Source organism: Pleurodeles waltl, chromosome 9, assembly GCF_031143425.1.
Source record: "Pleurodeles waltl isolate 20211129_DDA chromosome 9, aPleWal1.hap1.20221129, whole genome shotgun sequence".
Lineage (NCBI taxonomy): Eukaryota > Metazoa > Chordata > Amphibia > Caudata > Salamandridae > Pleurodeles > Pleurodeles waltl.
Genome location: NC_090448.1, coordinates 272,806,643 through 272,833,224, shown reverse-complemented (window position 1 = coordinate 272,833,224; position 26,582 = coordinate 272,806,643). Strand labels below are relative to the sequence as shown.

The 26,582-nt window shown below is 41.8% G+C and overlaps 1 protein-coding gene across 1 annotated transcript in view; it reads left to right on the top strand.

Annotated features, from left to right (window-relative positions):
- SHISA5 (shisa family member 5) overlaps nt 1–26,582 on the top strand; it is a 356,775-nt gene that overhangs the window by 316,328 nt on the left and 13,865 nt on the right. The window contains exon 4 of the mRNA XM_069206693.1: nt 10,550–10,795. Coding sequence (XP_069062794.1) covers nt 10,550–10,795 — 246 coding nt within the window. The remainder of the gene's footprint in view (nt 1–10,549; nt 10,796–26,582) is intronic.

Genomic DNA, 26,582 nt, shown 5'->3' with positions numbered 1-26,582 from the left:
CGAAATGGCCACTAAATATACTCAAACAAATAGTTTTACTGATAAAACTATGTAGGACACAAACTATAATGTGCCGAAATCTGATTTCAATTAATATTTATCTTTGGCGAATCACTTTCTAAAAGTGTCTTAATTTAATTTGATCATATTAAAATCTTAGCTTCCACCACACCTCAGAATTAATAAAAAGCATGCTTCATTTTTGTTTTCCTAACTTATATGTTCTGAAATATGTGTACAGGTCATTTAGAAGTATTTACATTTTTTTGTCTGCTACAAAAATACATACTATAGCCTTTCCTTTTACACTTCATGTACCCCAGCAAGATTGTCACATAATTCACTTTAAACTCCTGTCACTTTGCAGTCAGAGAAAGAAAAATAAGCATTGGCAAAGCCAGTAGGTTTCACCTGTGCAAGCCTATTGGTGTTGTAACTTTTTTTAGACATGATGCACAGCAGCATGGACTGCTGTGCAACACGGCTTAAAGTAAATAAAAGCAAAGCTCTATGGTCTGGCCAAGGTTGACCCCGTCATAGCGGGGTTTTTTTGTTCACTTTAATCCATGTTGCATCATAGCCAGCAGCATCTCCAAAAAACATACCATCAAAGTTAAATAGGTCTGCGATGACTATTTGGTATTGGTAATGTGTTTTTTGCAGAAGGGCCAGAGGGAGCATGGGGTATTTGGGGGTGTGGGTAGCAAGAGGTGGGAGTAGTGGAGGATGGGCTAGCAGCACCAGGGGAAGTAGAGAGGGAGTTGGTGGGAGACAAGGAATGGAGACAGGAGTGTACAAAGAAAGTGGACAACAGGAGGGATGGAAAACAGGAGGGGTGGTGGGGGGACAAAACCACAGGCAGTGATAGGCATACTTCTTCCCCGGGGTACCTGGAAACCTATCTTTTTGAAGTGTTGTCTGCGATAATCTTGGAATTTTATTTGTGCGCCCTCTGGAATCAACTAGTTACATGTTTTTTTAAAGATTTTGTTTTACTGAAATCCACACTAGGGAAGATGCTTCTCTTTCTGCCCGGGACCCCAAAAATTCTAGAACACACTGTCTGTATTACTAGCATAGTGACCACAACCATGTCACCTAATCAGTGCCTGCCGTGAGCATGATTGGCCGGCCCCTTCAGACAGGACCATTGCAGGCACTCATGGCTGGTGCTAACACCGAACACAGTATCTGGCAGAGGGCAGTGTTAGTAGTGAAAGTGGGCAGACTAACTATCCAATGGCTATTAACTTCACAAATTAAGTACTGATGGAGGCCACTCTAAAATGTTTGTGAGTCTGACCCTGATAATAATTTGGCTTGCATACTTTTTTATTTATGATTTGAAATCTTCAAGACACAACAAACAAACCTAGCAGGGATGTAAAGTAGAACAAATTCCACCCACTAAGCAGTGGTCATATGGACCTCAATAGTTGCATATTATAGCATTTAAATCTATTGTATTGGTGAAACTTGGGGCATTAAACAATTAATGCACAGTGCGGAAAATCTTTCTTGGGTCCTTCGGAATTAAGTGTCCCTTCATCTTCATGATGGCCCCAAACCACTCTGCAGAGATTTACTATTGTCCATTGCACAAATGACCATTCTAATCATGAAAGGTAAACATGAACAAGTGTTTTAAAATATATTCTGTAAGTAGGAAGGAAAGATTGTCGAAACTGTTATTTTTCAGTGTCTTTACCTTTAATGAATGCCACGTATTGATGGATTTACCACAATTCCTACATAATTTGCAGATTCAAACAGAAATGTTGTTATTATCTCAAAAAGATCAAAATAATACTGCGATATAATGTGCTGCATAATTCCACATAATTTTCCTTTACTTTCTGCATGATTTGGTTCTCGATGTATAATACTAGTAGTCCTACTGTCGTAAAACTGTGCAGATGAGTTTGAGGGTTGTCATTATGATGAAATCAGTATTTCTGACAAAACTATGATCTATTTTTCCTAGTTAAGTGAAGTATGGGTTTTATATCATTACATGTTTTGCAATAAAAGCATCCAAGCGTGTAATGTTTATATATTTTTTCACTGAAGACGTAAAAAAAACACAACTTGAAGTTATGTTATAGTTGGGTGAAATGTCAGTTTAAACATAACATTTTACACTAAAAAATAAATAAATTCATCTATTATAGTTAACTGAAGTAACTATAACTCATGCCCGCCATGCACACGTCATCATCAATTACATCATTCATAACATCACTGATGAAATTGACGTCAAAGAGCGTGTCGTGAGTGATAGGATATGGGAGCCATATGCTGTGCATGGTGATGGTGCAAGTTATTGTCAGTTCAATTACCTGCATATTCTGCTAAGCTAGCAAGGAGTCAATCTCTGCCACGTCAGCCTATTGTTTGCTCTTGAGAGACATTACCTACCTTTTTCACACCTATTCAAGGACAGTCACTGGCTGGGCTGCTGTAGGAGAGGGAATGCAAATTAGCCTCATGGAGCTTAGAGAAAAGGTAATGTTCTAAATGTTTTCCATAATATTTATTAAAATCAGACTTCACCATTGAATTTGATTTTATTAACTATTAAAAATGGTTGTTACATTATTTTTTCAGCAGGTCCCTTACCCTAGTTAGCAGTATTGGTATTCTAATATGTACTCTGATTTTCTACATAGGACAGCTAGCCTGCCACAGTGAAAGTAGCTTTTTGGGCTGTGTCACTGTAGGGGCATGGTAATATTATTTTTCTAGATGTCTCACTTTTAAATACCATGCAAATTACCTTGTGGCCTTCAAGGTCTAAATAGGGTGACTTATAATGTTTAAAAGAGAGGTTTTTACCTGCCATAAAGGATTATTTTAACAGGACGCACTGCAGCAGGTTACACAGAGGAGGCCTGAAGTCATGTTTACACTGTCACTGTGGATGGCACAATTGGTGCTGCAGACCGCAGGTGACATTTAAATTCCAGACGCTGAATGCACTTTTTACACCATATACTAGGGATTTGCAAGCAAGTTATATGCAATTCAAAAATAAGCTAAATTAACCATGGTTAAAATGGGAGCACAGGCACATCATACTGATTAGCAGGGGTAAAGGTCACAGAGTTCTGAAGCCAGCAGAACAAATGGGGTCCAGAAAAAGATGAAAATTGCAGATTTTCATCAGCTTGGGGGGAACAGAAAATCTTGATTTTGTTAAACACACAGAGGCAGAACATTAACGTTCCTAAGACTATAAAACTCCATGACACACAGTCTGCTTCCCTCTTTTATTGAATCTGCAAGGGTATTCCAAGATGACAAACTTGTTGCAAATGAACACCAAACGGAACTCTAAATGGCTCCATTCTATGCCGCTCCATTTTTGCTCAGACTTGACCTGCCGGAAAAAGAACAAAATTAGGGAGGGAGAGACAACCGGGAGGGATAATATTAGCCTCTGTGCCTTTAATAAAATCCAGAGTTTTTGTTCACCAAAGCTGATGAAAATCTACATTTTATGTCAAGACCCAGAGGCCAAGATTATGCAAGTTCAAATATTTGCAGTCAGTGACTTTGCCGCATTATCTATTTGTTTGAAATAAAAGCGTCTAAAGGTAGGAACAGACAACCAATCAGCATAGTGTAATATATCTTGCAAGCTTGCACACAACAAACAAGCCTTAGAAGCTGCAGCTTCTCTCAATGAATGTGCACCAAAGCCATCCACATCCAACCTAGCTCTATACATTAGTTCTTTCACCTATCTAGCTAGAGTAGATGCAGACTCTCTTTATGTGGTTGTCTGAAAGAAATAAGAAGTTGGTTCACTCCAGACTGTCTTAGACCTTTGGTTCTGCTCTCATACTCTCTCACACAACTAACCCTACACATATCTTTTCTCTCTTCAAAATAAGGGTAGAAGATAGAAGTCAAATGCATCTTAGTCCTTTGCCTTAAATGAAAACATATTTCCTCCGGTGTGGACGATCTAATAGATATTTCTAAGGCTCGTACATTAGACATCCTTCTAAAAGATAATAATCAAAATAACATTGCAAGTTTGAAACACAAATCCTGTAAACTTAAGTTCTCGTTACATTCTCAGTTCTCAATAAACCTCAGAACCTTGAAAACTTCCCATAGGGAAGTGTATCTCGGTCCTGGCAGTTTGGCGATTCTAATACTGCACAGAAGTCTCCTAACCATAATATCTTGACCTACTGGTTACCCATTAACCAGAACAAGTCCTGCCGCAATCACCGATCTAGAAATGTTTACTGTTCTGTACGTCAAACCCTTCTGATATAACTCCGAAAGGAAATTAATTACCTGAACAACATCCACTGAAACAGGATCCAGATCCCTCCCCAAACATTAACAAACCCACTTATTTCATGCCAGTCTATATGCCTTTGGAGTTTCTGGCATACAAAATTCCTCGATATGTCTAGAAGCCTCTGATGAAGGCCCTGGATTCCTCCATTCTCTTTAAAGAGATCACGCTACTGTAACTGGTCTGATACTACTAAGTTGTGAACCTCTCCCTGTGGACCTTGTAAGAATTCTGGATTCTGTAGGAGCAACAGAGGATAATCTACACCAATTTCCAACATGATTGAGTACCAAGCCTGAGATCTCCACAACAGAGTTACTACCATCACTTTCTCCTTCCATCTGCGTATCATGTCCAATACTCAGCTTATCGTTGCAAAAGGAGGGAAAGCGTACGGGCAAAGACCTCACCAATCCTGAAGAAATGCATCTACCCCTTCTACCTCTGGATCTGGTTTCCAACTGAGGAATCTCTTTAGCTGAGCATTTATCCTGTTTGCAAAATGATCTTCTAGAATGGGACCCCTCAACCTCACTAACTCCTTGAAAACGTTTAGATCCAACATCCAATCGCTTGAATCTAAGAAATTCCTTGACAACCAATCCACCTCTGCATTCCTTGGACCTGGGATGTGTTCTCCCTGAACCATCACACCCTGTTGAAAACAATACTTCCAGAATATTTTTGCCAAATCTGTTAGCTTTTTCGAATGTGTACCTCCTAACTTGTTGACATATCTCACTGCTGAGACATTGTCCATCCTCAGTAGAACTGAACACTCAACGATTTTGTTAGCAAAACATTTCACAGCGAAGGATCCTGCTAAAAGTTCTATGCAGTTTATATGCAACCTTTTTTCCTGATCTGTCTAATGACCCCCTGTACAATCTAATCCCCATCTTGCACCCCATCCTTCCAAACTTGCATCTGATTCCACAATCAAATCTGGATTCTCTCCAAAAATTGTGCACCCATTCCATATCTCCAATGTTTCTCAGCCACCATGTCAATTCCTTCCTTGCATCTAAAGTTAGACATACTGACTGTAAATAACGTAAACCATCTCTTAAATGACTCACTTTTAACCTTTGTAAAGCTCGATAATGTAAAGGGCTGGAAAAGATGGCTTGATTTGTAGACAACAAAAGACCCACAACGCGAGCTAGCATACCAAGAAAAACTGTGTTCAACTTCAGAATGTTCTTCAACTCTTTCCTTATTCTATTCAGTTTCTCTTTTGGTAACTTCAACATACCATCCACCGTATCTACCACAAAACCGAAGAATTTAGTTTGTTGTTTCTGAATCAAATCTGATTTCCTTTTGTTCACCACAAAACTCAACTCTCCTAATAGAAGTACTGCGTTTTTTGTATGTGCAATCACCAGTTCCCTGTCCTGATTCATGATCAATATATCGTCCAAGTAAATGATCAGACAAACACCCCCTCTCTCAGATATATCGCCACCGGACGAAGTACTTTCGTAAAGCACCACGGAGCCGAAGACAGGCCAAAAGGGAGACACACAAACTTCCACAGCTTGTTCTTCCAAATAAACCTCAGAAATCTCTGATGATCTTCCCAAATTGAAATAGTCAGGTATGCGTCCTTCAGATCCAATCGAGTAATTCAATCCCCTTTCAGCAAATGGATGCCCTCCATCTTGAAGCTATGGTACACCACCCACTCGTTCAATTCCTTTAAATGTATGACAGGCCTCATTTCCTTGTCCTTCTTTTCTACCAAAATGATGTTGCTTATAAAACCTCTGGAAAGATTCTTCTCCAGAACCACAACACCTTTCGAGATCAGTTCCTGAACTTCCTGATCTATGAGGCTTACCTGATCTGCGCTCAACCCCCTGGGAAGATTGGTCTGGATTGGATCCTCTACAAATTATATTCAAAACCCTTGCACTGTCTCCGAAACCCATGGATCCTTGGTTACTTTTACTCATTTGTGCCAAAAAAGGGAAAGTCTACTGCACAATTTTACTGGGGTAACAAAAGGGTCTACACCTACCTGCTGCGCTTGTAGACCTTTTTTCTCCACGTGCACCTCTCGCTCGAGTCCTCTGTCTCTGAGGGTGAAAGTCCCCGCTTGATATAAGCCTTGCCCTTGTATCCTCGGTAACCTCTTCCAAAGGGGCCTCAAGTAATCCCTTGGCCACGGCCGATTCCACATTCTCCCGGCTGAAGCAAAAACATGCTCCTGAAACACTTTTTTTTAATGTCCCACTCAGATTTCTGAAGGGAATAAAATGCCCCCATAAACTTAAATAAATACTTGATGAAAGCATCACCAAATAGTATACCCTTAGTAGAGGGTCCCTTCTCTTTACCAGCCATATCCACCAGTTTCAGGTCAATTTTCAACAAGAGTCCCTTCCTCCTTTCAATTTAGAGGGCTATATTTGCATTGCCCAAAACGCATACTACTCTCTGGACCCACTGATGCAGCTCACCAACATCAGTGCTTTTATCAAGGACATATGCCTCTTCAGTCATGTTGAAAAGTTTAGTTAACGGTCCTACATCATTTAATCATTTATCTTGACAGGACCACAAACCCTTCTTTGGGTCTCTTCCCCTTTTTTCCAAGAAAAGCAATAATCTTTGGATCCAGTTCTGGAATTACCAGTACCCTATCATTGATACAAGGTCTCGGGCACTCTGATCCAACTTAACACACTTCGGAATTTCTCTCCTGGTCCAAAATTTAACATACTCTGCAACATGATCTGAAGATGCCTACTCAGGGGAGCGAGGGTGTTTTAAGAGAATAGGGTCAAACATGAAATGGTGCAGGGGGTCGGTTAGTACATCATCATCCTTTAGTTTAGGATGGCCAACGCCATCTATCTTATTATTATCCTACCCATCTTTCTCCTGAACAGAATCCTGAGTTACACCCTCAGAATCAAAATCTGACGAGCAGCTGATCTCAACATCAGCACTGCTTGATGACCCATCACATGACAGAGCCCTGTGTCTCTGACCCTTGCTCTTTTGCATTTCCACCCCTTTTGTGCCTTTGTCTTGCCCTCCATGTTTGCTCTCAGTGTCTGTCAGTACAGATGCCATGTTCAGCCTCAGCAGATCTGTTCTTTTTATCGGCCACCTCATAATCAATATTTAAGTGCATTCTTTTCCTTGAAACCATACTCCTATTTCTAATATTCATTTCATCCTCATCAGCCGACCAAAAACATTCCTGTTCCAAAGATTTGGATTTATTAAAATATATTTCAGTTTTTTTTATCCTTGATGAAACCTCAGTCGAAGCGCCTTAGAAATACTTTCCTCCAGAGACCTACTCTGCGAACGTTTTGCCTGCTATAACATTCTAAATTAGAGGAACTTAACTTGAGCTCATGACCTTGCCTGACCTCACTGTGAACTCCCACTACAACAAACAAGCTCTTCTCAGGGATCAACAACTGTAGGCAAGTACCAATAAGGGTCAACATTTCTAAGAAAAACTGATGTCTTTACCATTTCTAAAACGTTAAGAAACGTTATAGTCCTCAAAGTGGCAGCCGAAGCCCACAGGCACACTTTTCTCGGTCACCGTTTCCAAATCTCACCCGCTGCCGAAATACAGCTTAACACCAGGCTCCGAGTGAAGAACACTCGCTGTAAGCAAGAGCGAGACCTTATGACTCTTTGCTTTCAAAACTTTGGGCCGAGCCCTGAAATTAAAACAGACACTGCCAAGGACGAGCAAGTCTCCCTCGCCGCTAGCAATCCCTACAGCGGGTTCCGCAGGTAAGAGGGGGCACGCGCCCCCCACAGCGCCACTCATTCTATGCCGCGAGACAGAGCGGCGCTAAAAGCTTGCGTGCACTATGTGTGACACATTTTTAACAGCACCACGAGTCCATGGACATCGATGGACACAGTAAACAACAACAGCAACCCACAGGAAAATGTAAAACGCCTGAGCGGATCGTTCCACCTGATACACACAAAAAAGTTAAAGCCCCCTTTAGAAACCCCACATGTAGGCTGTTAAAACCCAGATGGTCAAGCTAAGAAAGGGCAAATCAGCAAATAAACGTCAAGCACAGTTTAGAAGCGAGCACACACTCATTATAAAATGCAAAATATTCCTCACTTAGCATAGGAAAGCTCATAAGGAAATGACAGAGGAATGATAGTTATCTCTCTGAGCAGCAGCAATTAAAGAAGGAAGAAGACTGGGTGTCGTGGAGTTTTATAGTCTTAGGAATGTTCATGTTCTGAGTTCTGGTGACTATATAAAGGCTGCTGAGTGGTAGCAATAAAGGAAAAATTGCATAATCTTAGGCTCTGGTCCTGACATAATATCCTGGGTGACCATGCAGAAAGGAAGGATTTCCTACAGCAAGGCTAAAAAGACTGCAAAGTCAGGTATCCAGAGTGTGCCTTAGCCTACTTAAGCAGAGCCACATCATGTCTGCTTAACTGTGGGTAGCAGGTGTTATGCACTTTCCACAGAATCTTTTAGAAAAGGCCCGAAATACCTCCCTAACCTATCACCATGCTACACTGGGGCTAAGAAACCGTTGTTTATTGGCGGCTAGCCTAATTCAGAAATGGTTGTTCATAGAGATGATACCTGGAGACAAACCATTTGCAGTAAAAGGCCTTAGGCTATGGAATGCTCTCAGTCATTCCCTAAAATCCGAACACAATTACACGCACTTCAGGAAACACCAGAAAACAACATTATTTAGACTGTCCTGCCTAACTGGCCTCCCAGACATTCAGGAGCTGCAATCATAGAACTTCATACATTGATCACTGACGCTCCCTATGGGATGCATTCTACCCTACATAGATTTCCTCAGATGGACCACTGCACTTTGCATCTTTCGAGCTCCAAAGTAATCCGAAGGTAAATGTTTACATAAATAAGTAGTGGTTTTATACAAGCTGAATAATTTGCATGTCTTTCCTGGATCAAATTTGAGGTAACATTTTTTGCTAAGTAGTATGTAACTCATTATATGGGGCCAAGGAAATGCCTAATCCAAAAATAGCTCTTCTGCAGCTTCACATAGTACTGATATGTACTAGTAGCAAATGGCACTTGTCAAGGGGCACAGCCCAGTCACACCCTCTGCATTGCATATCGGTACCAGTTCAGGCTTGGGTTCTGGGTTATTGATGTAGTAGTTGGGCTTCAGAGCCATCTCACACTTAAATGTCCCAGGAATGAAATATGTGCAAATCATTTTGTAAACGTAAAGTTGAACTTGCAATCCTATTTAGCTTCTCAATTACATTTTCTTCCCCTCTCGGGATTGCACTTGACTTACAGGAGTAAATGACTCTACCATTTGTCTGCCCTAGGGAGTATGTAGATCCATCCTACCTCAGTTTGTTTTTTCACAGGTTTAGCAAGACTGGTCTATTCCATTGAAGGAAAAATGTTGCCTGGTGCTAAAATGATCAGCTGGTTCCAACCAGTTAGATTATGATTAGGGCTCCCGGTTTTATGTATTTTTTTTTTTTTTCTTAACATTTCCGTCCGTATTTATCCATATTTATTTTTTGGCCATCTTATTGGTACTTATTCGTATTTATTTTGTAAACAGATGAGGTGATAACTCGTATTTTTATGCATTTATTTAGCGGCTAAATATGCACTTATACTTTGAAGCCTGTGAGATTTTAGCACATTACACAGCCAAAAATTATAAAATAATAAACCCACATGAAAAAAATAGTATAATAGCACTTATACATGTTGAGATATGCAGTAATGAGCTTTGTAACTTCCCATGCTCAAAATATGTACAGCTATTGGCCTGAAAGTCATTAATCTCAGCATGGTAAGTCACTAAAAATAAAACAAAGTATCTGTATGTTTCTGCTTTTAAAAATAAATACAGACAGGAAAGACAATGTTTTCTGTCTGTATTTATCTGTAAAAATCAGTAAAAAACAGTGAGCCCAAATTATGATTTATATTTCATTTTGAGGTCGAGATTTACTTATACATTATGTACACATTATTTGACCATGGTGTTAAAAATGTTAATTCCAGCTTGTGTGCCATTGTTTATGATAGTGAACAAAAAATGTAGTTAAGGGACTGCCTAAGATTATTCATATTGGTTTACCTTACCATTTGAGAGCAGAAAGGTAGACCTCTAAGTTAACTTGTTTTTTTAAAAGTGCACCACTATTATCACTTTCAGTCATAACTATGTACACTAACATGATTTCATCTTTGAATTCTTTCAGCTGTTGTAACAACCACGACTGCCACTGTGATCCATGCCCCATACCCACAGCAGCAAGGAGTGCCTCAGAATTACCCAGTGCCAGCACCTTATCCGGGATATCAGCCTTTGCCAGTGCAGCCCTCACAAATGTATCCAGGAGGTATGCCAGTAGGAGGCATGCCAACAGCTCCCTATCCAACACAGTATCCTCCACCATATCCCTCACAGGTCTCAGGACCCCCTGGTTACCAGGAGACTATGGCAAGTAAGTATGCATCCAGTGTGGATTTAGAGACCTTTACTTCGGGGGGGGGGGGGGAGAATAGAGGGGCACTGCTTAAAATATGTCGATACACAGACACATATTTCCATAAAGAAAAATAAAGTGGAAGAGCAAAGTGAAATACAATATCTACTAAGTAATTGCAAAAGTATTTAGGTGCATAAGAGGCAGAATTTGCAAAACATTAAATTGAGAGAAGAGAGTGGCTGGGGTTCGGGATATGTTAATGTGGTCAGGATTTGCACAGATATATGGGCTAATTTATAGCTCTGGCTTTTAGGTCAGCAGCTTAATTTGGTAAGGTGATATACTATAAACTTTGGAGTTGATGTCTGGAATTAGCGGATCTTGAATCTGAAATGACTGACCTCAAGTACAATCTCTGTCCTCAGAAGGAGCCTTCTGAGAGGCCACACTGAGAACTCTTCTTCACCTCTTTGTTCTTTTCCCTCCTGTTGAGAGGAACAACCTCAACTACTTAGGAAGTTCCCTATTCAAACCTTTATTCAGGCATTAGTGCATCATGTTGAGACTTACATGGCACCTCTAGTTTTATTTTTAATTCTTTACCCTTTCTGGAGAAGTTGCAATTATCTTAGGCCGATCTTTTCTCTCCACCTTTAGAAATGTGTATGAATAACCAAATCTCATGCCGAAGTTAAAATGTCACCTTCTTCAAGACAGATTTTTCTGCCGTTCTCTCTGGCCCCCTAACCAAACATTCCTGTCATAGTATGAGGTAGGACCAATAATGCAGGTACAGATTGAATTAAAAATTTTTATTCTGTATGTCCATTGCGTTATAGGAATCATAAGCTTATGAGAAACCCAGTTTCTCCCCTGTAATCTCAGATATGCATGCCTACAGGGGTCAGCTCCATCAATTAAAAGACCGCTTGAGGCTTTTTTTTCATCCAGTAAGCCCTCAATGTGCTTACTATCAAAATATTTTATCCTATGCAAAATACGTTTTCCTTCCCTTATGGAGCCCATGTGCTAAAGCATTTTGCTGAAAAACCTGGGTGGTCGCTGATGGACAAATATTCTGAACCGAGAAGTTGTTGGTGCTCCTACATAAAACTAAGAAATAAAGTTATAATTGTATATATCATTAATCAGACAAGCCAAAAGATTGTGCATCAAATCAGTTGCAATTGGTGTGTGAATTAAAGGGAAACGATCAGGCATGTTCAAGACGGTTACCACGAACAAGTGGACATAAACTGGGCCATATCCCATGAATAGATTTCTTCATCTCCTTACAGGAGCTGTTTCCTCCATGGTGCCCTTCAGTATTGGGTTTAATCAATTCACATAATTTGAATTCGCGTTACTGTTGTTGTCCAAGTTTTTCCCTTGGCCCTGCATGCACACCAGAGATGGCAGCCCCTGTAGAGTGAGGTACAGATCCTGCACTTTCAAGATATCTGTAGCAGTTCACTCCATCACTAACTAACCGGATTTAGAGAAGCAATGCAGTCTTTCTAAGGGGGAAACTTGGCTTTTGCTTCCCCCTGAAGTCAGCAGCCCTTTTGAAGGACGGATACGCAATTCAAACCATATTGGTGAATTGGCAGCATGATAGTATTTCAGCATTTTTTTGTAGCCCCCCTACCCGCCCACTTCAAAATAGCCCTGGCAGCAGTTCTTCTGGTGCTCTGAAAACTGATGGCTTGTTTTTTTTCTTCAGCTGTATGTATGACAATTGCATAGTTCTCTCTCAGGGGATTTGCATTGATAATCATAAGCATTGAATAGTCCCACCCCCATGTGGGGTCTCTGGAGCAGTTCTTTCATAGTCACATTTACTTCTCCTTCTCCTTAAATCCCAGGAGGCAGATGTGACACAAATGTTAAATTTTGCAGCCGTAAAACAGGCTGTAGTGCCAGTTTTATTAAACTATTTTAAAATTTGGAAGAAAAAGGCTTAAGTCTTTAAAAGTCATCAGAAAAGATTAAAAAAATACCTTTTAAAAAAATCCTTCACAAACGAAAACAGCAGTGTACATGTGCATGCAGTATTGAAAACATTGAGAATAGGAAATTGCGCCTTTAAGGGCCCCTTGACCTCCTGTGTCCCATCATACCCTACAGGTGGCAGTTTTCTCAGTCAAGCCTAAGAAAGTAGCAACAAACCTTCAAATTCTGGTTGATAACTCCCTATCTTTGCTAGAGCAAGTCAATGCCACATGTGGTAAATGCTTCGGCATACTTAAACACTTGTGGAAACTCTTCTGCTTGATACCCGTGCATTTGCACAGAACCGTAGTCCAGGCTCTGGTTACAAGTCGACTGGACTACGGGAATGCGATTTATGTAGGAATGGTGGATTATCTATTCTACTGTCTCCAGGTAGTCCAAAATCCAGCAGCCAAATATATCTGCAATAAAGATAGACTCAGCTCAGCCTCTGCATGTTTTAAAACCCTTCACTGGCTACCTGTGTGCAAAGAAGTACATTTCTGAATCCTCTGTCATGTGCACAAGGCACTTTACAATTTTCGCCCAGTGATACTACTCTCCAAACTAGAATTCTACAAACCATCATGCAAACTGAGATCTTAAAATCTAGCTTTAGCTAAAACAATGCATATTGAAAAATTAAGGACAGGGGGACGGTCCATTTCCTATTTAGTAGCAGCCCAGTGGAACGTACTGCCCCTCGACATCCGTGTCAGGGAGGACCACATCACCTTCCAAAAAAATGGAAAAACGTGGCTTTTTCCAGACTAATCCCTAATTAACAGCCTAACCCTATCTTTGTAATACTTGCCTTGGATATTCAAGCAGTTTCACCTCCGTGATATCCCTTAGGGGATGAGTGTTGCATTCTACAACTACAAATATATAAAATAAAATTAAAAAAAGTGTGCAGAGTCCTCCGGTCAGCAAAAACGGGAGGATGGAAGGTAAAAATCTGGGAAAACAGCACACAAGGGATACCAGGTCCAACAACTTTGAAATATTTGTTGTTGTAATATGCGCTGTATGAAAACTTTGGACACCTGACTTGGCTCTCATTTGAATAATGACATTGTTGTATTTGATTTAATAGCCTATAAGATTGCTCCATGTAGAAGAATCTAGCTCACTTATGGCGTGCACAGGACAACTGTCTTGCCTCTCAGTTCAGTAATGGCATTGTTGTCAGGGCAGGTTTGAATGCTTCAGATTTTCTATTTAATACCTATCATTTTAATAAATGCCTCTCAGTGCTGTGATATATTCTGATTTACTAAGGTGAAATATTTCTGCATAGTATAGAAATACACTTTAATTTTTAATAGAATTTAATCATATTTTACATGTTTGTAACAGTGTACTTGACAAACATTTTCATGGTTCATCTCATGCACAAGTTCGAATTATTTTTTAGAGTCAAGCCTTGGTTTGGCCCTTGCTGTTAATTTGTTGTCTCGCTCACCTCTACTAGGAAACCGTCAATACTTACAACCCTTTTGCGTATGATCCCAGCCTTCTCTTCACTAATACTGATTGAGATAAAAAAAAAAAAAGCAAGGGTTTGGCAAGGATCCAGAATGTAAGCTTGCTTACTTTTCATTGACTCAGTCAGGAACAGCAGGACAACATTGAAAAACAAAATGTCTCTTACTGAAAGAGTGGAGGCCCAGGAAGATGGCAAATAGGTCACAGCAATCTGTTCTTTAAATGTGCCTAGGTCCTAGTGAAGAGGTCAGATAGGTTTGCATGAAGCTATTTAACCTAGGTAACAAAGTAGCAGAGGATGTCTGGACTATCTTTAACAGTTACTTATGTTTATAAGGTGCCACAGGTAGACAATCTTAAAAAGAATGTGTTTCATCTCTCATGATCTTGCACCTGTATGTGATCTGCTTTGAATCCGTATGAACAGATTCTTAACGATTCAGAAACAACTTTGTGGTCCCTGAATGCAAGATCAGCGTGCATAAAGAGAACTTACCTGAAGATATCAGTTTTGATATCATTCACATTTCCTGTGAAAACATTATTAGTATCCAGTGCACATGAACGGGGAATATTAGCACCAAGAATGTGAAAAACGTTCACTGCATGGCCAAACCATGTGGGTGACACAGGGGTGCATGGTTCTAGAGCACAAAGACCCAAAACAATTAGCACAGAAATAGCTTTGAGAATTGGGAGCAAACCTTTATTTCCCCCCTGTGTTATTATTATTTTTCTTCTGTTGACATCTAGTAAGGACAGACCACATGTAGAAATATAATTCAATTAAACTTGCTATGAGAAAAGATCAGGTTACTGAATTAATATTGGTCATTAGATTTAAATGAAAATTGTAACACATACAGTCACAGACAATTCTTCAAAATATATTTAACTTAATTAGAAAAAGATTCATTGAAAAGAGTTCCTATATGTTATAAATAAAGAAAAGCATCTAGATACCAGGTGATTTATGTTGTTGGTTAATTTTCAAAAACAATAGTGAAGTAAATCCCCCAAAAAGGAAGGCTATTGTATTTGAAATGATTATGTAAAAAATCAGTTTGCATCCCATGAAGTATTTGTTTTCTCCGTAAATTTACAGCGTAATCGTCCCTCTTTGCCACAGTTTCTTTGCCTCAGTTTTAAAGGTTTATTGGGGTTCCCTTTACTCTGAAGTATCACAATTGTGTAGGACCACTAGTGGCAAATCTCCGCCATTTTGGGTGGGGCATCTAGTCAGTTGGGACAGGGACAGCAACTCCAGGATGGCCTCTTGATCTGCGTACACAGAATCATGATAGATCCAAAGATTGGAATTGTCTACCGATGTTTCCTGGTTGGTTTAAAGTATGAGCATTGGGGGGTCTGCTAGCTTTTATGCAGAATGGTTTACATTTCACAGAGTACCACTTTTGAATCACCAGGAATGCCCGATAGTTGCAGTGGTCCGGTGAAGGGTCAGATTGTTTGATAATGTACAATTCAGCACAAAGCTAACTGACAAAGGCACGCCACCATCATTGGTGATTATGGTACGGTCTACAGGAAATGCATGGCCCAGGTTTAATATATGTAATTGACCTCAACCAGTGAGATTTAAACCTACTCACCAGAATGCTGGCAGACGAAGCTCATTTTAAATGAATAGTAAACTTAATCTTTTCCTGTATTGGACCTCTCATCAGTGGACTTGCTTTGAATATTTCCCCACCTCCATACTTAAAATCCTCCATACATTTTGCCCATTAGTACATTTTACTCATCAATATAAATTTGGATCTTTTCATGACAGGCTAAGGTGATGACTGGGACTTGAGGTCTGTCCTCACAGGTGATCGTAAGATTCTGTAGCCTAAGTCATGAGTGAGAGAGCATCTTTTACATCTCAGACCTTGGACCTTTTTTACAGTAAAACATAAATTTGAGAACAAATCAGAGTCTACGGCAGACATCATTTACATGACAATGATAAGGCATGTCTGAATTCTTAAATTATTCCTCAGGAGAGAAATTGGTATATTTAAGGCACAGTTTGGTATATTTAAGTCATGCCTTGTGTTAAAGGAAATCTCCATTGCCACTGTCTAAATCAAGGCCAACTCTTCCTCTTTTGTTGTACTTTCTGCTCCCTGCACCCCAAAATATATAGGTAGTACTGTTCACTGACTTTGACACGTTTAAGGTATTTTATAGCATTTAGATCAGAATACCATATCAGAATGCTAAACATATTAGAATGTTAGCCTACACAGTCAGTAACTTTTTAGTGAATGGTGAGCTTAGGTGTTTTTTAAAAGATCCCTTGCTGTAGTTTGTCTAGCTATTCAGAACAAGAAATAATTTGTCTTTTAGACCAGAGAAGAACAGGGTTGACCACCCGTATTAATCCATAGATTTGTGGGATTTTGGGTAGAATTTAGCCATTGGATGTGGATTTCTGAGCAGGATGAGTGAAAATATGATTTTTGAAGCTAGCACTGTGCTTTTACATGCAAACGTTCCTTTGATAGTAGTGTACATTTTGAATGCAACACAGACATTTACAGAAGAAAATGTATTGGGCCACCTCTAAGAAAGCTCATACGCTGTCTGTTGTGAGGCATATTCTTAACTTAAAGTGGGCTTAGAGCCAGCCCATTGCTTAGAATGGTGGTCTTTCTGGTATTCTCATTTTCTTTTGCTTGATTCATATTTGTTATCTGTGTGGGCTTTCCTTCCTCTTCTTGTGTTTCTTCCGCCCCTGGAAAATGGAGAATGTTCTTCCAGTGCTCACTTTTTTCAACTGCTACTTTTTTGTTGTTGTTTTGTTTAAGCAATCTACACGAGTGCATGTGTTTTCCCTATTGTCTCCCTCATGTGCCTCTCTTCTCCCTCTGCGTGCTTCATATTCCTCTCCCTTGCCTGTGTTGTTCCTCCATACTGCCCCAGGTTTACCTTCTTACCCATGTGCATTCTCCATGTCAGCTCCATGTTGACCTCTTTTGCCAATTTGATCCTCCCACCAGTGCCCCCGTGTTGCTTTCTCTCCTCTTCCCGGTGTTTCCTTTCGTCCACACAATCATGCATCGCAGTGTTACTTCCGTCCCTTTTGTTGCTTCCCCACCCGTTTTAAAAACCCATCGCCAAAAATGTTTATCCCCCTTGTACCTGTGTTGCCCTCTGCCTGCCCATCTTTGCCCCTGTGTTGCTTTCCCCTATCCCTTGTTGCTTCTCCTCCACCCGCTTAAAAAAACCTAATTTGCTAATTTTTTTTAAGTTGAGCTTGGCAGCGTACAGCACTGTCTGCAAGACGTGTTGTATTCAATATGGGCTTTCAACCACACCCATTTGTTGTTTATTGTGCTGGTCTTAAATGCCTAACTTTTATTGGTGCATTTTGCTAAATGTCCCTCCTTTGCGTGCTAAGTTATCGCCCAGGGAGCTTTCACTAAGAGAACATTTATGCTAGCCATCACACTATGTCATGCTTCATCGTTTTACAGCATGTAATGGCCCCTCCTCCTGTCTAGTTTCTGATTTGGCTTGTTCTATATTTCAAAATATTTTAAGATGAGCACACTTACTTCGATTGCTTTTTACATACCTTTAGTTTGTTAGCATTTTCTTTAGATGTACTTACTGTTCGATGGCAAGTGTGGCTGTAGATACACCTGCTTTGTATAAGTCCGCCATCCAGTGTTGGGCTCAGAGTGTTGCAAGTTGTTTTTGTTCAAAGAATCTTTTCAAGTCACAAGATCAAGTGACTCGTCCTCTCAGTGATAGTGTGCATGGGCATCAAGTCCTTTGTTAGATTGTTTTTTCTACGCAGGGTTCGGACGTGTTTCCTATTGCTTCAGTAGATCTGTTTGGTCTCTTTCAAACTTTTCTTTATGTCTTTCTTGCTACAACAGTATTTTTATTGTGTATTTTCAAACTTAAACTAATCGATCCGATTCCCAGCATCTGGGTCGGTTCAACACTTATAGGGGCGTCCACGCCCTTCTTGGGGCTACTATGTCAAGTGCTGTCGAATAATGCAGGGCTAATGGAACGAACTCCGTTTAGGTTCTGTCCTCGATGCCACTCCAAGTTCCCGTACACAAATCAACACTTGGTGTGGAACTTGTGCTTGTCCCCAGAACATACAGAGAAAAACTGAGATGCTTTTAGGTCTTTTCGATCTAAAAAGACTCTCTTGGCCCAATTAGGCAGGGAACATGTCGGGGTTGCCCCCTTTCTCCCCTACTGTTTGCCGTAGCCATTGAGCCGCTGGCATACCTCCTCCGTTGTGAACTGCTTGCTAGTGGTTGGAGGTGGGGGATCGGCCAGGAGGACTGAGTGTCCCTATATGCGGATTACATCCTGGTGTTTCTGGTGCAGCCCCAGAGCTCGGGTTCCCACTGTCTTTAGCTCCTGACATTGTATGGTGTGGCCTCGGGTTGCACTTTAACCCTAGGAAGTTAATGTTGGTGGAGGTATGAGAAGCCACGGGGGAAACGAGTGGCGCTCAGATATCCCAGTAAAGCGAAACGCCTTTAAATATTTGGGTTTTTATCTCTCCCTGCTTCCAGATCTGGCATGGCAATTAAACTTCCAGCCCCTGTCCCGTGCTTTGGTGGGAGACCTGGCTTGCTGGCGTTGATTGCCCCTGAACCCATTGGGTCGCAACGCCCTTTTCAAAATCCCCCGCTACTAGTATGTCCTAACAAACTTTCCCTATTTAGTGCCCTGTGCCTTGGTCTGGTCCCTCACTTCCAAGCTCACCTCCTTTATATGGGCAGGAGGGCGCCATCACGTGGCCTTCCGTCTGTGAGTGGTTTACTGGGGGATGGGACAACCCATGGGGACGGGGTGTCCCATCCCCCAGCTTGGAGCTCTGCCTCCTCAGATTCGAGGGCCTGCTGGGATTGCTGTATGGCTGTCCGGTTCCCCAGGCAGCTCCTTATTGCACGCGGGTGACCGTGTGATGTTGGAGGGCGGCCCTGCGGCTGGCGGGCTGGGATCAGTACCTTACCAAGCTGACGCCCTTGTGGCCGGGCACTTGGTTGCAGCAGGTGTCCCGGTTGAAGGGCTTTAGGCAGTAGGATACAATTGGGATTACCTACCTGGGGGATATATGCAGTGGCAACTGTCTGATGTCCTTCCAACAGCTGAAAGAACATTTTGCCTTAGCCAACACCCAATTCTTCTACTTTCTCCAGACGTGCCATGTCCTGCGGGCCCACCTGCCGCCAAACTTATCCCTACCAGATCAAAGCCTTCTTGAGGCAAAACTTTTGATGTGATGCTTGGGGAAAGGTGCCATTACCCAGATTTATCGTTCCTTGCTTACTAAAGCACCGGATGGCTTCCCATCCTATGGGGACGGATGGTCCACCTGGGTGGGAGAGCTAGATGAGGGCGATTGGAGGGAGGCGTATCTCACTCCCAGGGAACTGGCTATATCCCCCAGGTTGAGGATGGTGCAGATAAATTACTTCCACGTGACATACCTGTCCCCATGGCGCCTGCAAAGCATATACCCTGGGACCCCTCTTGGCTGCCTGAGATGTGGTCATCTAGAGGCGCACCTACTGCACATAGCCTGGGAGTGCTCTGGGATGCGTCCCTTCTGGATGGGGGTGGAGAGGGAGATCTCTGAGGTCCTAGGGTGTTCGAGTGGGTTGACTGTGAGGGTGGCGCTGTTGGGCATACTGGAGGCGTTGGGGAGACCAAGAGCTGATCGAATATTTGTTGGGGTTGCATGCCTAGTGGCCAAAAGAGACGTTGAACAACTCTGGAGATGGTGAGCCGGGGTGGACTGTTGCTCTCAACTAGAAAAGTCAATCTATGAGGCACGTGGCTGCCCTCGAAAATATGAGAAAATCTGGGAGAAATGGCAGGCCCACCATGGGTCGCATTTTTGAGTAGTGGTACTATGTTCTGGTTGGGGAAGAGAAGAGTGTTATCAATTGCAAGAAATGTGCTGATCTGCCTCAATCAGTGGTGCTATCATGTACTTACGGTCACGTTTTTTACTTTTAAACAAAATAAAATTGGTTATAAAAAAAATAAAAAATAAAGACTCTCCGGGACTAAAGAGCGCGTTGGTTAGGGATGGCGTTGAAGACAACGGAAGACGCTCCCGACGTCTTTGGAAAGGAACATGCACAAGAGGAAATTGGACATCAGGCAGCCCTCTCAATCTGAGACTCGAATCTGACATCGAGAGCCAGTGGATTCCAGCAGCAATATACGTGAATATATGCCAGCCCCATTTTCATAAAACACTTTCAAAAAGACTTCCAAGCTGGTCATCGGTCCACCACTGCCTTGGGGCCATGGTCTGATCTGAAAATTACATTCAGATGACCGCCTTTCCAGTTCGGCACTGAAAATTTACCAAGGACTCAATAGCATCCCATCCAATTTTGGCATTGTGTCGAGCTTTCAATTCCAGCACTTCGGCTCCCAAAAAGGAGCCTTCAACTTCAGCTTGGGAACCGTGGATAATGGTTTCCAAAGACTCCACTGTTTCATCTGTAGGGACTTCACCAATGGAGCCCATTTTAGAAATAATGGATGCTCGTCAGTGCCAGATCCATATACAGAAGGGAACAGGCAAAATTGGACACTGTTTCTCTGAGGATAAAAACAAGGCTTCAGATCAACCTCCACATTCTTCACCTCACTCTCTTCACTGCCTTACTCCACCACCACCACAATCTCCCACACCTTTCGTACAGCCTCAGTTCTCTCCAAAAGCGTCGTCATCACCTCATGGAGATGATTTAGGTGGTGTTCCACAGGATGTAGATCCATAGTATTTTTATGATCCCATACTCCCTAATTACCCTGATTTATATCCAGCAAGTCCTTCACCCCTTGAGGATGCAACAGCATACAATCATTTTATTGCAAGGGCAGCGGCATACCATAATGTACATATGCTCACCAACCCTATCAAAGAGGATTTCCTCTTTAAAACATTGACCAACACTCATACAGAGAGTCAGTTCCTACCCATGCTGCCAGGTATGCTTAGACATGTCTCAGATCTTCAAGGAACCTTTTAAGGCCAGGGTTATTACACCAAAGGTCAACAAAAAATACAGAGCAGCACCCTCAGATCCAATCTTTATAAAATCACAACTACCTCCAGATTCTATAGTAGTAAGTGTGGCATGAAAGGATGCTAATGGCCAGTCCACAGGAGATGCTCCACCTGATAAGGAGAGCAAAAAAACTGGATTAAGTGGGTAAAAGGGTAGCTGTGCAAGCTGCTAATCATTGGAGAATTGCAAATTCTCAGGCACTCCTGGCAAGGTATGATAGGGCCCACTGGGACGAAATGGTATGATAGGGCCCATTGGACGAAATGGAGGAACTGCTCCAGTTACTTTCACAGGATCATCAAAAAAGGGGTCAGAAGGGCAGGATTTCTCATAAAATTCAACTAGATGTGCCATTGATGCAGCGGATAGAGCAGCATGTGGTGTAAACACCAGTGTTATTATAAGTAGGCATGCTTGGCTGATGTGCTTAGGCTTCAAGCCAAAAATACAACAGGTAGTTCTCAACATGCCTTTCGATAAACAACACGTTTGGCCCAGAGGTTGATACCATCATTGACAAGCTGATTCAGAAATAGCTAAATATATGGGGACCTTACTAACTACACCAAGTATGGGTACTTTTCGTAATCCACAACTTCGGGGAGGTTTCAAGACATCATTTACTGAGCTTTCCACCTCACAAAGCAAATAAGGAACAGATTTTTACTATAGAGGTTCCTTCAGAGGCTCCTAAAGGGGTGCAAATAATAAAGGCAGGGCTAAGGCGTCCACCTCTAGAAGTCCGGCCTCAAATACAAGACAGTGACTTCTTACACATCCCCATAGCACACTCCTCTACAGTGAGAGGAAGGCTAGCAGATTTCTATCCACAGTGGTCCAGAATCCCCACAGATCAATAGGTTCTATCAATTATCCAACATGGTTACTGTCTAGAACTCATTTCTACTCTACCAAATATTGCCCCACTTGTTCTCAAACACTCACAAGATCATCTCATTCTCTTCTAAGAAGAGGTACAATCCGTTCTTCTCAAAGGGGCTATAGAACCAGTTCCCCTGTCTCAACAAGGGTTAGGAGTATATTCCCTGTACTTTCTTATACCAAAGAAAGACAGGTTAATAAGACCAGTTCTAGATCTCAGATCTCTCAACCTATACATACTTGCAGAGCATTTTCATATGGTCACTCTGCAAGATGTTCTACCTCTATTAAAGCAAGGAGATTACATGACGGCATTAGACCTTAAAGCTACTTATTTCTACATTCCTATACATCCAGCACATCGCAAATACCTCAGATTTCTCACTGCGGGAAAACATGATCAATTCAAGGCTGTACCATTCGGGTAACAATTGCTCCCAGAGTATTCACAAAATGTTTAGCGGTAGTGGCTGCATTCCTCAGAAGCCAACATATTCACATCTTCCCATACTTGGACGATTGGCTCAGCAAAGCCAGTACCATCCAACAATGTCAGAAGCATACTCAGTACACAGTAAACCTTCTAGACACTCTTGGATTGACAATCCGCTTTCTCAAATCCCATCTCCAACCCTCACAGATACAGCCTTCTCTGGGATTAATTCTCAGGACTCACTCAGGGTTGGCATAGCGAATCCCAGCACAGATGCAAGCTTTCCAGACTCTTCTGTCTTAGTTACAGGATAAATACACTACACAGTGAGACTAGTGATGCAGCTCTTAAGGATGACGGCTTCTTGCATTGCCTTTGTTCCTCATGCCAGACTACACATGCATCCCTTACAGCAGTGTCTCTCTCGTCAGTGGTCTCAGTCAAAGGGTCATCTTCAGGATCTAGTGTTGTTGGACTGCCAGACTCACCACTCTCTGCAATGGTAGAATCCCACCAACCTTTCCAAGGGGCGGCCCTTTCAAGACCCTGTGTCTCAGATCACTCTCATTACAGATGCATCACAGATATATTGGGGATTTCACCTCAACAACCTTACAATACAAGGCAGACGGGGATCACATTCAACACATTTATCACATCAACTGCTTGAAGTTGCTAGTAGTCTTTCTAGTGCTCAAAGCATTTCTGCCACAACTCTCCCACCAAGTGGTTCTAGTCTGTCCAGACAATTTGGAAATGGGCAATTCACAATCATGTGCAGTTACTGGCAAAATATCTCCCTAGGAAGGGACAATCAGTTTGCAGACCTCCTAAGCAGTATACAGCAACAAGTCCATGAATAGGAACTACCCCCACAAATACGTCACCAACGATTTCACCTGTGGGGAACACCAGAAATACATCTCTTCGCTACCATAGAAAATTCAAAATGACAAAACTTTGCGTCCAGATACCCACACCCTCAGTCCAAGGACAATGCTCTCTGGATGAATTGGTCAGGGATATTTGCTTACGCTTTTCCTTCTCTCCACTCATTCCATTTCTAGTTCACAAACTGAGACAAACATCACTCACCATGATCCTTATAGTCCCCACATGGGCAAGTCAGTCTTGGTACACAACACTGTTTGATCTATCTGTGGTTCCCCTAAAGAAACTTTCCAACAGACCAGACCTTTTGACTCAAAACTGAGGTCAGTTCAGACATCCAGACCCCAAAACACTCAATCTTGCGATATGGCTCCTGAAGTCATAGTTTGAATATTTACATTTTCCCTCTGAATGTATGGATATTCTTAGAGAAGCACGTAAACCACCTACAACTAGACAGTGTTATGCTGAAAAATGGAAACATTTTGAATGCTACTGTCAACCTAAACACATTGATCCACTCAAAGCATCAGTGCAAGACATTGTTTGTTACCGGCTACATTTACAAAAGGCAAATTTAGCATACTCAACTATTAGACTTCATTTGGCAGCTATAGCTTCTTACCTCCAAAACAAACAACACATTTCTTTGTTCAGAATTCCTGTAATCAAAGCATTTATGGAAGGACATAGAATTATTCCACCCTGGGTTGCTCCATCTCCAGCATGGAACCTTAATGTGGTCCTTTCTAGACTTGTGGGTCCACCATTGGAACCCATGCACTCCTGTTCTTTATATTTTGTTTCATGGAAAGTTGCCTTTTTAGTGACTATCACTTCCCTAAGATGTCTAAATGAAGTACATGCTTTCACTCTAGAAGAACCCCTTTTCCAAGTACATAAAGATGAAGTAGTCCTTAGGACAAACCCTGAATTTCTCCCAAAAGTAATTTCACCATTTCACATCAACCAATCAGTTGAGTTATCTGTTTTTTTTCCCGACAGCCAGACTCGGTCGCTGAAAGAGCTCTAGACACACTAAATGTTAAAAGAGCTCTTATGTTTTACATTGATAGGACTAAAAGTTTTAGAAAATCTAAACAGTTTTTTGTGGCATTTTCAATGCCTCACAAAGGCAATCCAATTTCAAAAGCTGGGATAGCTAGGTGGATAGTCAAGTGTATTCAAACTTGTTATCTGAAAGCTAGAAGATAATTACCTACAGCTCCTAGAGCACATTCGAACAGAAAAAAGGTGCTTCTATGGCTTTTTTTTAGGAAACCTTCCAATAGCAGATATTTGTAAAGCTGTTACTTTGTCTTCACCACACACGTTCACTAAGCACTATTGTTTCACTAAGTACTATTGTGTAGATGATTTAGCTCGCCATCAAGCAAATGTTGGCCAGGCAGTTTTCAGGATACTTTTTCAAACCACTCCAACTCCTACAGGCTAGCCACCTGCTTACTTGGAGGGGACGGCTTTAGAGGCTATGCAAAGCATGTGTATGTACAGCCACACATTCAATCAAACGGAAAATGTTACTTATCCAGTAGACATCTGTTCGTGGTATGTAGTTCTGTAGATTCTCATGTGCCCCCCCTCTTCCCCGGAAGCCTGTGGTCATTGTAGTAGAATTCTTCTACAAATATTGTACATATGTATATTCACTGCACACACACACACACACACACACACACACACACACACACACACACACACACACACACACACACACACACACACACACACACACACACACACACACACACACACACACACACACACACACACACACACACACACACACACACACACACACACACACACACACACACACCTTACCCGCCTGTGGGGGAAAAACAATCTAACAAAGGACTTTATGTCCATGCGCACTATCACCGAGAGGAGGAGACATTCAATCTCATGACTCAAAAAGATTCTTCTAACAAAAACAACTTGCAACACTCTGAGCCCAACTATAGATGGTGGACTTATGCAAAGTATGTGAATCTACAGCACTACGTGCCAAGAACAGATGTCTACTGGGTAACATCCTTACTGTATGTGTGAGAAATGTTATGAAAAAAATACAATTGTGTTGGAAAAATTACACAAGAAGTCTTCAATGAATCCCATCATCAGGCCCCACACTTCTTGGGATGCCAATTCCTAGAAATGCTTTTGCGTGAGGCATGCAAGGCCAAGTGTTGGTAGTTCTCTGTCTTAACCTTCCTCTTACGGAAACAGTGACGCTGAGGGGTCTACACTTTTGATAAAAGAATCACTGAAATTGCTCCAACTAACAGCATTTTACGTTTTTTTTTTTTTTAATGCAAGCTTCTGGGGCTTGAATATAGACTGGACCTCTGCATGACAGAAGGCAGAAGAGCATGTTTTCACACAGTTGGGGATCAAAGTTCACTAACTTGTCTACCTAGTTTTCTTTTACATATATTTTTCAACCCATAACCCACTTTCGTGTACTTTATTTTTTGTTTATTGGAAGCAAAGTCCATTAGTCAGTCTGTAAAATATGCTTTACCCCTTGAAAATGAATGACCTATTTGAAAAGCAGTGTGGCCCTTGTGTGTCGAGTGAGCATATTAACACAACTTTTAACTTCCACAGTTTCTGTCGGATACCTTTTCAGTAATTCTGATCAATTGCCACTGTCCACACTGGAAGACCCACGTCTTCTAGATTAAGGGGGTCATTACGACCCAAGTGGTCGGCGGTAATATGGAGGAAAGTACTGCCAACAGGCTGGCGCTACTTTTCTCCATATTCAGCCAAACCGCCAATGTACCACACCAACCGCCACGGCGGTAACGGCCGCCGGGCTGGAGACATCAGTCTCCAGCCCGGTGGCCGTCACTGTACTGCCTGCGGAATTATGACCCCTCCTACCGGCATGGTTTTCGTGGCTTCCTTACCGTCATTAAAACCATGGCAGTAGGCACTATCAGTGACAGGGAATCCCTTCCCTGTCACTGATGAGGGTTTTCCCCACCCATCCACATTTTCCCATCCCCCCTTC